The sequence below is a fragment of the Scyliorhinus torazame genome, chromosome 2, assembly GCF_047496885.1.
Source record: "Scyliorhinus torazame isolate Kashiwa2021f chromosome 2, sScyTor2.1, whole genome shotgun sequence".
In the NCBI taxonomy this organism is placed as follows: domain Eukaryota; kingdom Metazoa; phylum Chordata; class Chondrichthyes; order Carcharhiniformes; family Scyliorhinidae; genus Scyliorhinus; species Scyliorhinus torazame.
In genome coordinates, this window is record NC_092708.1 from 253670061 (window position 1) to 253682764 (window position 12704).

At 50.0% G+C, this 12704-nt stretch overlaps 1 protein-coding gene across 2 annotated transcripts in view; it reads right to left on the minus strand.

Moving 5' to 3' along the window:
- The window catches only part of pacs2 (phosphofurin acidic cluster sorting protein 2), a 376820-nt gene that overhangs the window by 130499 nt on the left and 233617 nt on the right, over positions 1-12704 (minus strand). For both annotated transcript variants that reach the window (XM_072486155.1, XM_072486154.1), the window contains exons 5-6: positions 5561-5723; positions 4128-4201 (exon numbers count right to left, since the gene is read on the minus strand). In XM_072486155.1, the coding sequence (XP_072342256.1) occupies positions 4128-4201; positions 5561-5723 (237 nt within the window). The remainder of the gene's footprint in view (positions 1-4127; positions 4202-5560; positions 5724-12704) is intronic.

Genomic DNA, 12704 nt, shown 5'->3' on the forward strand with positions numbered 1-12704 from the left:
TTATCTATCTTGACTTCCAAAAGGCCTTTGATAAGGTGCCTCACGGGAGACTGCTGAGTAAAATAAGGGCCCATGGTATTCGAGGCAAGGTACTAACATGGATTGACGATTGGCTGTCAGGCAGAAGGCAGAGAGTTGGGATAAAAGGTTCTTTTTCAGAATGGCAACCGGTGACGAGTGGTGTCCCGCAGGGTTCAGTGTTGGGGCCACAGCTGTTCTCTTTATATATTAACGATCTAGATGACGGGACTGGGGGCATTCTGGCTACGTTTGCCGATGATACAAAGATAGGTGGAGGGGCAGGTAGTATGGAGGAGGTGGGGAGGCTGCAGAAAGATTTAGACAGTTTAGGAGAGTGGTCCAAGAAATGGCTGATGAAATTCAACGTGGGCAAGTGCGAGGTCTTGCACTTTGGAAAAAATAGAGGCATGGACTATTTTCTAAACGGTGACAAAATTCATAATGCTGACGTGCAAAGGGACTTGGGAGTCCTAGTCCAGGATTCTCTAAAGGTAAACTTGCAGGTTGAGTCCGTAATTAAGAAAGCAAATGCAATGTTGTCATTCATCTCAAGAGGCTTGGAATATAAAAGCAGGGATGTACTTCTGAAGCTTTATAAAGCATTAGTTAGGCCCCATTTAGAATACTGTGAGCAATTTTGGGCCCCACACCTCAGGAAGGACATACTGGCACTGGAGCGGGTCCAGCGGAGATTCACACGGATGATCCCAGGAATGTTAGGCCTAACATACGATGAACGTCTGAGGATCCTGGGATTATATTCATTGGAGTTTAGGAGGTTGAGGGGAGATCTAATAGAAACTTACAAGATAATGAATGGCTTAGATAGGGTGGATGTAGGGAAGTTGTTTCCATTAGCAGGGGAGACTGGGACCCGGGGGCACAGCCTTAGAATAAAAGGGAGTCACTTTAGAACAGAGATGAGGAGACATTTCTTCAGCCAGAGAGTGTGGGTCTGTGGAATTCATGGCCACAGAGGGCGGTGGAGGCCAGGACGTTGAGTGTCTTTAAGACAGAAGTTGATAAATTCTTGATTTCTCAAGAGGGTAAATGGAGTTGAAATCAGCCATGATTGAATGGTGGAGTGGACTCGATGGGCCGAACGGCCTTACTTCCGCTCCTATGTCTTATGGTCTTATGGTCTTAATACCTGGTTTGCCAAAGATCTGCCCAGAGAAATAAAATAGATAAAAGTGCTATCTGTACAGTAGCTTTAACATTGCTCCCCTGAGAATTCTGTGGGGTATAAACTATGTCCACAAAAAGCTCAACTGCACAATTTGACCCAGGTGAGCTAGGCCAAAAACCAAAATTGTTTAAACACACAAAAGTAAGGCTTAGCATCTCACTGTCCAACTCGTTAAATATGTAATTATGCATAAGACATCTCAAGAGCAGATCTTCTGGTATTCGGGCCACCACCTACATTGGTGATAGGGCAACTGAGCGAAGCACAGCCGTCCACTTGGCTAAGGTCAGCTAAGACCGCTCACCTCTCCTTGCCCAACCGTCCCCACCCGTTACAAGAACTGTCTAAAATCTTTACGAATATTTCTGAATGAACAAAACAAAGTGTATACATAAAATAAAAAAAATCCCCACCACTTGTAAAGTAACGTCCACAAAGAATATTGTCACTTCAGCTAACTAACGTTACACCAGATTACCTGAGTTACAGTTAACAAGATGGCCGCAATTAAGTTTTAGTTAGCTAACCCAGTCAGTGGGCAAGGTACAAGTTAAAGAGTCTACAATTTGAACAGTTTCTTTTCATTCCCACTGATATCCGAGACACATCTCACCACTGCTTTAACTCCGCCCTCCTTCATCATGTTTCGGAAGCAGATCCTCGACACCACAAACCATCTGGCAGATAAGCAGGGAATCACAGTTGTTTATTTCCAGCAGCTTGCCCTCAAGAAGCTCGTAGTGATGCCCAGGGTGTTTCAGTCCTCTGCAGCCTCCCATGACAATAAAAAGGTCTTGCTTCTCTCCTCAAGATGGACTCTCAGGGGCAGCACGGTGGCGCAGTGGGTTAGCCCTGTTGCCTCACGGCGCTGAGGTCCAAGGTTCGATCACGGCTCTGGGTCACTGTCCGTGTGGAGTTTGCACATTCTCCCGTGTCTGTGTAGGTTTCACCCCCACAACCCAAAGATGTACAGACTAGGTGGATTGGCCACGCTAAATTGCCCCTTAATTGGAAAAAATGAATTGGGATGAATTGGGCACTCTAAATTTGAAAAAAAAAAGATGGACTCTCAGCATCGCCAGGTAAGGTGTTTGGAATCTTATGATCTTCTCCCTAAGCTGCTTCTTCATATCCACATACTTGCGCCTTTTCTACTGCACAGTCCTGATCTAGCATGACTCCCTTTCATTGGAATTGGAGGATTTTTGCACCCAAAGCCTTGGGAGAACATAATATTTTGTCCAGAAGCTGAGATATTTCATCACAAACGATCTCAGGGGTGCATTAGCATCCGATGGCTTTTGTTGAAGTAATCTGTGAGCCCGCTCTAGTTGTAATGGAAAATCGACCGGGAAGCTTTGGCCCCACTAGATAATGTTTCCGCCTTCTGAGTTTTCTGGCACCCCATAACTTCGCAGGTTGGTCCATCTGATGAGATTTGAGATGCTCACATCTGTCCTCTTGACTGCCCTTCTCCGGGAGTAAATAAGTGCGATCCTCAGCCATACTAATTCTGTTCTCAGATTCCGTCACCATCTTTCCCAAACGGCTGACAGTTTGTTCCAGTTCTGAGATTGAATTGTAATTTACTTGTTTTCTGAATTTTGTTCGCTCAATCACAATAATGCTCAGCTCAGACTTTGCCATACCTGAATCTGGTGTTTGCGCGGCCCCTCCCTGTGGGGAGGGTCTGTGGTTTCTCCCTTCTTAATTTCTGTCATTCTGATGCATTTTCGATTCATCTCTCTTCCATCTCAAAATTTGGCTCATTCTGTGTCTACACTGGGTAAGTATTTTGGGGTGACTTAATTTGTGGATGGAGGTGGATTCTTGGGGGGGGGGGGGGAAGAGAAACACTCAGCAGGCAGCCATTAAGTTCTCCAGCCCCCCCTCTCATCGATATTCCTTTATGATCTTTTTGAGCCATGTGTCCCTCCATGCTCTCTCCACTCCTCTGGAACCATTTTACTCTGCGTTCCGAGCTCTGCTCTTCTTCAAGCTTCTTTCTATCCTGTTGAGCTCCTCAACCCTCCTGCTTTCCAGTTTATCAGCTCCGATGCTGCTCATCACCTCTTCCACTACTTTCAAAAGTTTATTACAAACACAATTTTCCCTTCAACCTTGAAACCTATTAGAGGAGTGCTCAATTAAGAGAACTGCGTGTTGTTTGCTTTATATATGGAGCAAATTTTTTAAAAAAGATTGAAACTGATGCCTCATCTTTTCTTTGAGAACTTGTGAGAACATTCCTTCACAGTGCAGGAATACAAATGAAATTAAATGAAATGAAAATCGCTTATTGTCACAAGTAGGCTTCAAATGAAGTTACTGTGAAAAGCCCCTAGTCGTCACACTTCGGCACAAAAATGGCACAACACTGAACAAGCTATCAGTTCCAACACTGCCTACCATAGATTCCAAAATTATTACTGGTGTTGAACTGACAGTGTAGTCTAGTAATTTCTGATCTGTGTCATGAATATTAAAAGGCCTTGTGTCGCATGACACGAAGAACAGTAGCAGAGCGTTATGTTTCTCTCTCAGCCAAAAAGGAAACATTGGATATTACACGCACAACCAAATTCTGACAGGTGACTGACTATGATCCCATCTTTCTGTTAGGCCCATAGTCCGTCTCGTTACAATGCAATTCCTACCCTCATGCCAGTAACCTGTCGTTAAATGAGCAAAACTAGCTCTTGCATGCTACCTCTCACACTTGCTATTCCAAAGCTGTGTCACTACCCTTGCTCTACATTAATTCTATCACGCCCTTGACCAGTAAACCTTGCCGGGCCCATACCCAGTTTCTGTTCGGTCATGCCCCTCAAAGGCACCTATCCTGTTGCACCCCAAATCAATACCTACCCTTTGGGCCCAAGGAGAAACATTTGTGTACATTTGCAGTGTTACGTACTTGCCCTTGGACTGCATCATCACTTGCTTCCTGCTCAGAAGAAAAACTTTCATATTCTTCTTCCGAGTAATTATCTGTGAAATAACAAAGATGCTATAAATTGTAAATTTGTGGCTCATGTATACACAACAGAACTCATGATGTGAGAAACAGGACTGCCTAGTAAGTTAAGCTCTTTGTGGATTATCTGTGGTTTAAACCAAATTCAAATTGTGCATGGTACAAATAGCATGGCTGGTGAGGGAGGCAAGGGCAGTTCCACTGAACTGGGCAGCAGGGGAGCAGCAGTGGAGGAGGAAGGTTAGGTTGACCCTGTAAAGAAGTAGAGAAGAATGAGGAGATGATTTGTGATTTTGATTGGAACCATTTCAGTTCTGTGGTTGGATAAGAAACCGGATTGGAGAGGTTCAAATACTGCACAACAACAAGGATGGTCCTGGGAGGTCACAGCATTTAAGGAACTTTCGGGGGAAACGGTGGTTAGAGATTGGATGGTAGCTTCCAAGGGCAGTGAGCTGCTGTGTACTCTATTTTGCGTGGGGCTATGATAGTAGATTTAAAAGGGTGATGGGCGGGAGGGATTATTTACAATGGCAGCTACCATGGAGCCAGCTTCAAAGTTGGGTGGACAACAGCTTTGTTTGAGTGAATTTAAGTCAGATAGCATGAGGAAGCTCAAATGAACAAGGTGAGTTCAGAGGCAAAATAGGACAGGAATTAGAAAATGAAATGCACTAGGGGCAGGGCTAGAGGGAAGCTCATGGGAGGTTTGGCATGGTAAAGGGAAATAGGAATTCAGCGGATGCAAAAGAATGGTCAATCCTAATTTTAAGTGACAAAGAAATCCATGGGTTACACGTGCTCCTTGTTGGAGGCGAAGGACAAGGAGGCATGGCAAAGCTTTATGCCAATCAGTGCTGCAGTGAGCTTTATTTTTTCGACACCAGCAGACTAAACAATTTGACCACCTCCATCCCTTGCAATGGTAATGTTGCCACTCAATTTGAGTGAAGGAAACTGGTGGGTATGAAAAACTGAAATGTGAGCAAATGCCCAGTGGCAACACAATCATAGAAACTGCCTACTGAATCGGAGATGCGTCTGGAAGCATTTCGAGCTGCACAATATTGGGGAGAGGCACTGGTGGTTGGAGGCAGCTCACTGATGCGGTAGCACTGGGCATAATTAGAATGGTGGGATTTAAGGGAATTCCCACAAGAATCCCGTAGCACAGCTTACGTAATTCTCTTTGGAGTGCATGAATGTCAAAACGCTAAACTCAGTGTAATCTTTTAAATTAGGACAGCATTCATTGTTAATTTACCTGAATACCAACTTAATTGACATCAGTACTAATCATTGCGATGTAGGTTGTTAAAAATCATCTTTACTAAAAATATATATTATATATATGACTTGTGACATAACCTCACCTGTCGATTTTATCTTTGGACTACGTTGCATTGAACTATCCTCATGGTCAATTGGCTGGCTGGATAGTGCAAAGATCCAGATTTCAGCCACTTGGACTGCAGCTTGCTTGAGGTTACTGAGCAGAGCGAGGACCTGGCCACCTTCTGTTGGATGCTGCATCACCTGTATTACAAGGAAGAAAAAAAGCATTCATAGCCTTACAAATGTGCAGTTGTATCCCCGCACACTGTTTTAGTGATGTTGCTCGAGGGATAAAGAGTGACTAGGATTCCGGAAAGGAAACACCACTATTCTTCTTCACTTCATTTTCACTTAATTTCCATGCCTTTGGTCCTCCTACTACTATTACCACACTACTGAGTTATTAAACATATAGTGGTCATTTTAACTTTGTGCAATAATGTAAAATGAGTGATAGCGAATTGGAAGCCTGTTTTACATCTCATGTTTTACTATTTCCATTGAAGATTTAAGTTGGTTAATAAAAACAACAAATGGGAGGTATGTCAAATGGGCTGCTGAACTTCCGGTGGCGGCAATGGAGTGAGTGGTCGTACATTTGGTGGTACCTGCTCAAGGTGGATTGTGTTGGTCCTTTTCCACCCGTATGGGGGGGGGGGGGGGGATTAAGATGGCGGCGGGCAAGGGGGCAGTGCAGCCTGCCCAGTGGTTGACAGAGCAACTGGTGGAATTTTTGAATGGAAAATTCCAGCAGTAAAGGAAGGAGGCCTTGGAAGACCTGGCTAAGGTGGTGGAGCCGCTCAGAGCAGCGACTGAGAGTGGAGCAGAGATTGGAGGCTCAGGGCCAGGCTTTTCAGAAGGTGGAAGAGACAGTGGAGGACCATGAGGAGCGGATGGACTCTTTGGAGACGGAGTTGGGGATGGTCTTGAACAGCCAGAAGAGGCTGATAGAAATTGGAGAATTTGTAGAATTGATCCAGTAGATAGAACCTGAGGATTGTCGGGATGCCCGAGGGCATCGAGGGAGCGGTGGCCACAAAGCATGTGGCGAGGATGCTGGAACAGTTGATGGGAGCGGGGGCCTTTGAGCAGCTCCTCGAGGTGGATCAGACCCACCGGGCGCTGAGGAGAAGGCTGCAGGTGGGCGAGCTGTCAAGGGCGACAGTGGTGTGGCTGCATAATTTCTTGGATTCAAGATTTTGAAATGGGTGAGACAGACTAGGAGGTGCACCTGGAAAGTGAGTGAGCTGCAGGTCTATCAAGACCTGGGTGCGGAGTTGGCGAAGAGGTGAGCCGGGTCCAAACGGATAAAGACTACCCTCATAATAATAATCTTTATTAATGACACAAGTAACATAACATAACATAGAATTACAGTGCAGAAGGGGGCCATTCGGCCCATCGAGACTGCACCGGCTCTTGGAAAGAGCACCCTACCCAAGGTCAACACCTCCACCCTATCCCCATAACCCAGTAAGCCCACCCAACACTAAGGGCAATTTTGGACACAAAGGGCAATTTATCATGGCCAATCCACCTAACCTGCACATCTTTGGACTGTGGGAGGAAACCGGAGCACCCGGAGGAAACCCACGCACACACGGGGAGCATGTGCAGACTCCGCACAGACAGTGACCCAAGCCGGAATCGAACCTGGGACCCTGGAGCTGTGAAGCAATTGTGCTATCCACAATGCTACCGTGCTGCCCAATGTAATGTAATGTAAGTAGGCTTACATTAACACTGCAATGAAGTTATTGTGAAAATCAGGAGAGTGAAGTTTGGAGTTTGTATCCTGCCCGCTTATCGGTGACGCATCAGAAACAGGAGTTTTATTTTGACTCGCTAGGGGAGGCAATGGATTTTATTTATTTTTTTTAATTTAGAGTGCCCAATTCTTTTTTCCAATTCAGGGGCAATTTAGCGTGGCCAATCCACCTACCCAGCACATCTTTTTGGGTTGGGGGCGAAATCCACGCAAACACATGGAGAATTTGCAAACTACACAAGGACAGTGACCCAGAGCCGGGATCGAACATGGGATCTCGGTGCCGTGAGGCAGCAATGTTTTAAAAAATATATATATTTATTAAAGTTTTTTAACACAATTTTTCTCCCTTACAAACAATAACCCCCCCCGTAACAAAAAAAACCGAGAAATCGCGCAGAGCAAGATATATACATGGCAAAATGATATATTTACACAGCTTTGTACACTGGCCCTCACCCGTACGTGCCAGTTTCCCCAACCCTTCATGTTATCTCTTGCTCATGCACCCTCCCAGGCAGTCTCCCCCCCCCCCCGCCCCCCACCCCAGGACGTCCTCTCAACCCCCCCCCCCCCCCCCACCTCCCACCCCGCAAGGTTGCTGCTGCTGCTGACCGACCTTCCTCTTCTAACGCTCCGCGAGATAGTCTAGGAACGGTTGCCACCGCCTGTAGAACCCCTGCGAAGACCCTCTCAAGGCAAACATAATCCTCTCCAACTTTATGAACCCAGCCATATCATTTATCCAGGCCTCCAGGCTGGGGGGCTTTGCCTCCTTCCACATGAGCAAGATCCTTCGCCGGGCTACTAGGGACGCAAAGGCCAGAATGCCGGCCTCTTTCGCCTCCTGCACTTCCGATTCGTCCACTACTCCAAATATTGCTAGCCCCCAGCTTGGCTTGACCCGGACTTTCACCACCTGAGATATTGCTCCCGCCACTCCTCTCCACAACCCCTCCAGTGCCGGGCATGACCAAAACATATGGACATGGTTCGCCAGGCTCCTTTGAGCACCTTCCACATCTGTCCTCTACCCCAAAGAACCTACTCAACCTCGCCCCCGTCAAGTGCGCTCTGTGGACCACCTTAAATTGTATCAGGCTGAGCCTGGCACACGAGATGGAGGAATTAGCCCTACCTAGGGCATCAGCCCACAGACCTTCCTCGATCTCCTCCCCCAGCTCCTCCTCCCATTTACCCTTCAACTCTTCTACCAGCGCTTCCCCCTCTTCTTTCAACTCCTGGTGTATTTCCGACACCTTGCCCTCCCCGACCCATACACCCGAGATCACCCTATCTTGAACTTCTTGTGCCGGGAGCAACGGGAATTCCCTCACCCGTCTCCTCACAAAAGCCCTCACCTGCATATATCTAAAGGCATTTCCCGGGGGTAACTCAAACTTCTCCTCCAGTGCCCCTAGGCTCGCAAACGTCCCGTCGATGAACAGGTCCCCCATTCTTCCAATCCCCGCCCGATGCCAGCTCTGGAACGCCCCGTCCATCTTCCCCGGGACAAACCGGTGGTTACCCCTGATCGGGGACCACACCGATGCTCCCATTGCACCCCGGTGCCGTCTCCACTGGCCCCAGATCCTTAGCGTTGCCGCCACCACCGGGCTCGTGGTATACTTTGTCGGCGAGAGCAGCAGCGGTGCCGTCACCAACGGCCCCAGGCTTGTTCCTTTACAGGACGCCGTCTCCATCTTCTTCCATGCCGCCCCCTCTCCCTCCATAACCCACTTGCGGATCATCGCCACATTTGCTGCCCAATAGTAGCTCCCCAGGTTTGGCAGCGCCAACCCTCCTCGGTCCCTACTGCGTTCCAGGAACCCTCTCCTTACTCTCTGGTCTTATTCGCCCACACAAACCCCATAATACTCCTGCCTACTCTCTTAAAAAAGGCCTTAGTGATCACGATGGGAAGGCACTGAAACACAAACAGAAACCTCGGAAGAACCACCATTTTGAACGACTGCACTCTACCCTCCAGCGAGAGCGGTAACATGTCCCATCTTTTGAAATCCTCCTCCATTTGCTCCACCAACCTCGTCAGATTCAGTTTGTGTAGGGTCCCCCAACTCCTGGCTATCGGGATCCCCAGATACCGAAAGCTCCCCTCCGCCTTCCTCAGCGGTAGGTCCCCTATCCCTCTTTCTTGGTCCCCCGCCTGTAATACAGAGCTCACTCTTCCCTACATTGAGCTGATAGCCCGAAAACTCCCCAAACTCCCTTAGAGTCTGCATGACCTCCACCATCCCCTCCATTGGATCCGCCACGTACAGCAACAGGTCATTCGCATATAGCGACACCCGATGCTCTTCTCCCCATCGGACCACCCCCCTCCATTTATTAGACTCCCTCAATGACATGGCCAATGTTTCGATCGCCAATGCGAACAACAGGGGGGACAGGGGGCACCCCTGCCTCGTCCCTCGGTACAGTCGAAAGTACTCCGACCTCCGCCGGTTCGTGACTACACTCGCCATCGGTGCTCTGTAAAGGAGCTTAACCTAATTGATAAACCCTACCCCGAACCCAAACCTACACAGCACCTCCCAGAGGTACTCCCACTCTACTCAGTCAAAAGCCTTTCCGCGTCCATAGCTGCCACTATCTCCGCCTCTCCCACCTCCGATGGCATCATTATCACGTTTAAGAGCTGCCGCACATTGGTGTTTAGTTGCCTGCCCTTTACAAATCCCGTCTGGTCCTCGTGGATTACCCCCGGGACACAGTCCTCGATCCTCGTGGCCAGCACTTTTGCCAGCAACTTTGCATCCACATTGAAGAGCGAGATCGGCTTATACGATCCACATTGCAGTGGGTTCTTGCCCTGCTTTAGGATCACAGAAATTGTCACTTCCGACACTGTCGGGGGCAGTGTCCCCTCCTCTCTTGCCTCATTAAAAGTCCTCACCAGTAGCGGGGCCAACAGGTCTGCGTACTTCCTGTAGAACTCCACCGGGAATCCGTCCGGTCCCGGGGCCTTCCCCGCCTGCATGCTCCCCAAACCCTTGCTCAGCTCCTCCAAACCAATTGGTGCCCCAAACCAGCCACCTCTTGCTCCTCCACCCTCGGGAATCTCAGTTGATCCAGGAATCGTCTCATCCCCTCTTCCCCCGCTGGGGGCTGGGATCTGTACAGCTCTTCATAAAAGGCCTTGAATACCTCATTTATTTTCGTCGCACTCCGAACCGTGGCTCCCCTTCCATCTTTGACTCCTCCTATTTCCCTCGCTGCCGTCCTCTTACGGAGCTGGTGTGCCAGCATCCGACTGGCCTTTTCCCCATACTCGTAGGTCGCCTCCTGCGCTTTCCTCCACTGTGCCTCCGCCTTCCCTGTGGTCAACAGGTCAAACTCCGTCTGGAGCCGTCGTCTTTCCCCAAGTAATCTTTCCTCCGGGGCCTCTGCGTATCTCCTGTCCGCTCTCAAAATCTCCCCCACTAACCTCTCCCTTTCCATACCCTCTGTCTTCTCCCTATGAGCCCTAATGGAAATTAGCTCTCCCCTGATCACCGCCTTCAACGCCTCCCATACCACCCCCACCTCCCCGTTGTCGTTGGCCTCCAAGTACCTTTCGATACACCCCCTCACCTTCCCACACAGCACCTCATCCGCCAGCAGTCCCACATCCAGCCGCCACAACGGGCGTTGGTCCCTCTCCTCTCCCAGCTCCAGTTCCACCCAGTGCGGGGCATGGTCCGAAACGGCTATAGCCGAATACTCCGTCCCCTCCACCCTCGGGATGAGCGCCCTACCCAGAACAACGAAATCTATCCGGGAGTAGGCTTTGTGTACATGGGAGAAGAAAGCAAATTCCCTGGCCTGCGGCCTTGCAAACCGCCATGGGTCCACTCCCCCCATCTGATCCATAAACCCCTTAAGTACCTTGGCCGCCACCGGCCTCTTTCCAGTCCTTGATTTGGAGCGGTCCAGTGCTGGATCCAACACTGCATTGAAGTCCCCTCCCATTATCAGGCCTCCTATCTCCAGGTCCGGAATGCGCCCCAACATGCGCTTCATGAATCCTGCATCATCCCAGTTCGGGGAGTATACGTTTACCAACACCACCCATGTCCCTTGCAGCCTACCGCTCACCATTACATATCGCCCTTCATTGTCCGCTACAATAGTCTTGGCCTCAAATGACACCCGCTTTCCCACCAATATTGCCACCCCTCTATTCTTCGCATCCAGTCCCGAGTGGAATACCTGTCCAACCCATCCCTTTCTTAACCTGACCTGGTCCGCCGCCTTCAGATGTGTCTCTTGGAGCATGGCCACGTCCACCTTCAGTCCCTTTAAGTGCGCGAACACTCGAGCCCTCTTCACCGGCCCATTCAGGCCCCTCACATTCCACGTTATCAGCTGGATTGGAGGGGCTCTCACGCTCCCCCCCCCCCCCTCGCCCCGCCGACTAGCCATCTCCTTTTCTGGGCCAGTCCCATGTCCACGCCTCCCTCACCCTCCAGTCCCCCAGAGGGGGGACCCCCGTCCCGGCCACCTCTTCTGTGTCCCATTCCCTTTCGGCCAGTGCAGCAGCAACCCTTTCCCCCCGCGCCCCCCCCCCCCCCCCCTCCCCGCTAGACCCCTGTCTAGCTTTTTTGCTCCCCCCATGTCACTCCCGTAAGTCAGCTGCCGCCTGCTGACCCCGGCTCCCCCCGCCGTCCCATTGACCTCCCCGCGTGGGAGTCTCCCAATCCATATGCATTCCTTCGTTCCCCTTCCCGCCTTTCTTCCCGCGCGCGGGAAAAAACCCCGCGCTTTCCAAAGCCCGCTCCGCCCCCTCTGGCGCAGCTCCTGTCGCGGCCTTGTCTCTCTCCCCCAGCCCATGTAACATTTCCTGCGCGTGATTGACCCCCTATATACAACAACCATCACACATCAAACTCCAAATCATCCCCCCCACCCTCACAAACCCTCAGTTAGAGTCCAAGTATTCGGCTTGTACAAAGGTCCACACCTCTTTAGGTGTTTCGAAGTAATAGTGTTGGCCCTTGTATGTGACCCACAGTCGCGCTGGCTGCAGCATTCCGAATTTCACTTCTTTCCGGTACAACGCCGCTCTGGCCCAGTTGAAACCCGCTCTCCGCTTTGCAACTTCCATGCTCCAGTCCGGGTATATTCGGATCTCTGTATTGTCCCACTTACTGCTCCGCTCCTTCTTGGCCCATCTCAGGACCCACTCTCTGTCCGTGAACCGGTGGAACCTCACCACTATCGCCCTTGGCGGCTCATTTGCCTGGGGCTTCTTCGCCAGCACCCAATTTGCCCCGTCCAACTCCAGCGGCCTCGAAGGGGCCTTCGTGCCCATCATCGCCTCGAGCATCGTGCTCGCGTATGCCCCGGCATCAGCCCCCTCCACTCCCTCAGGGAGACCCAGGATTCGCAGATTCTTTCTCCTCGACCTGTTC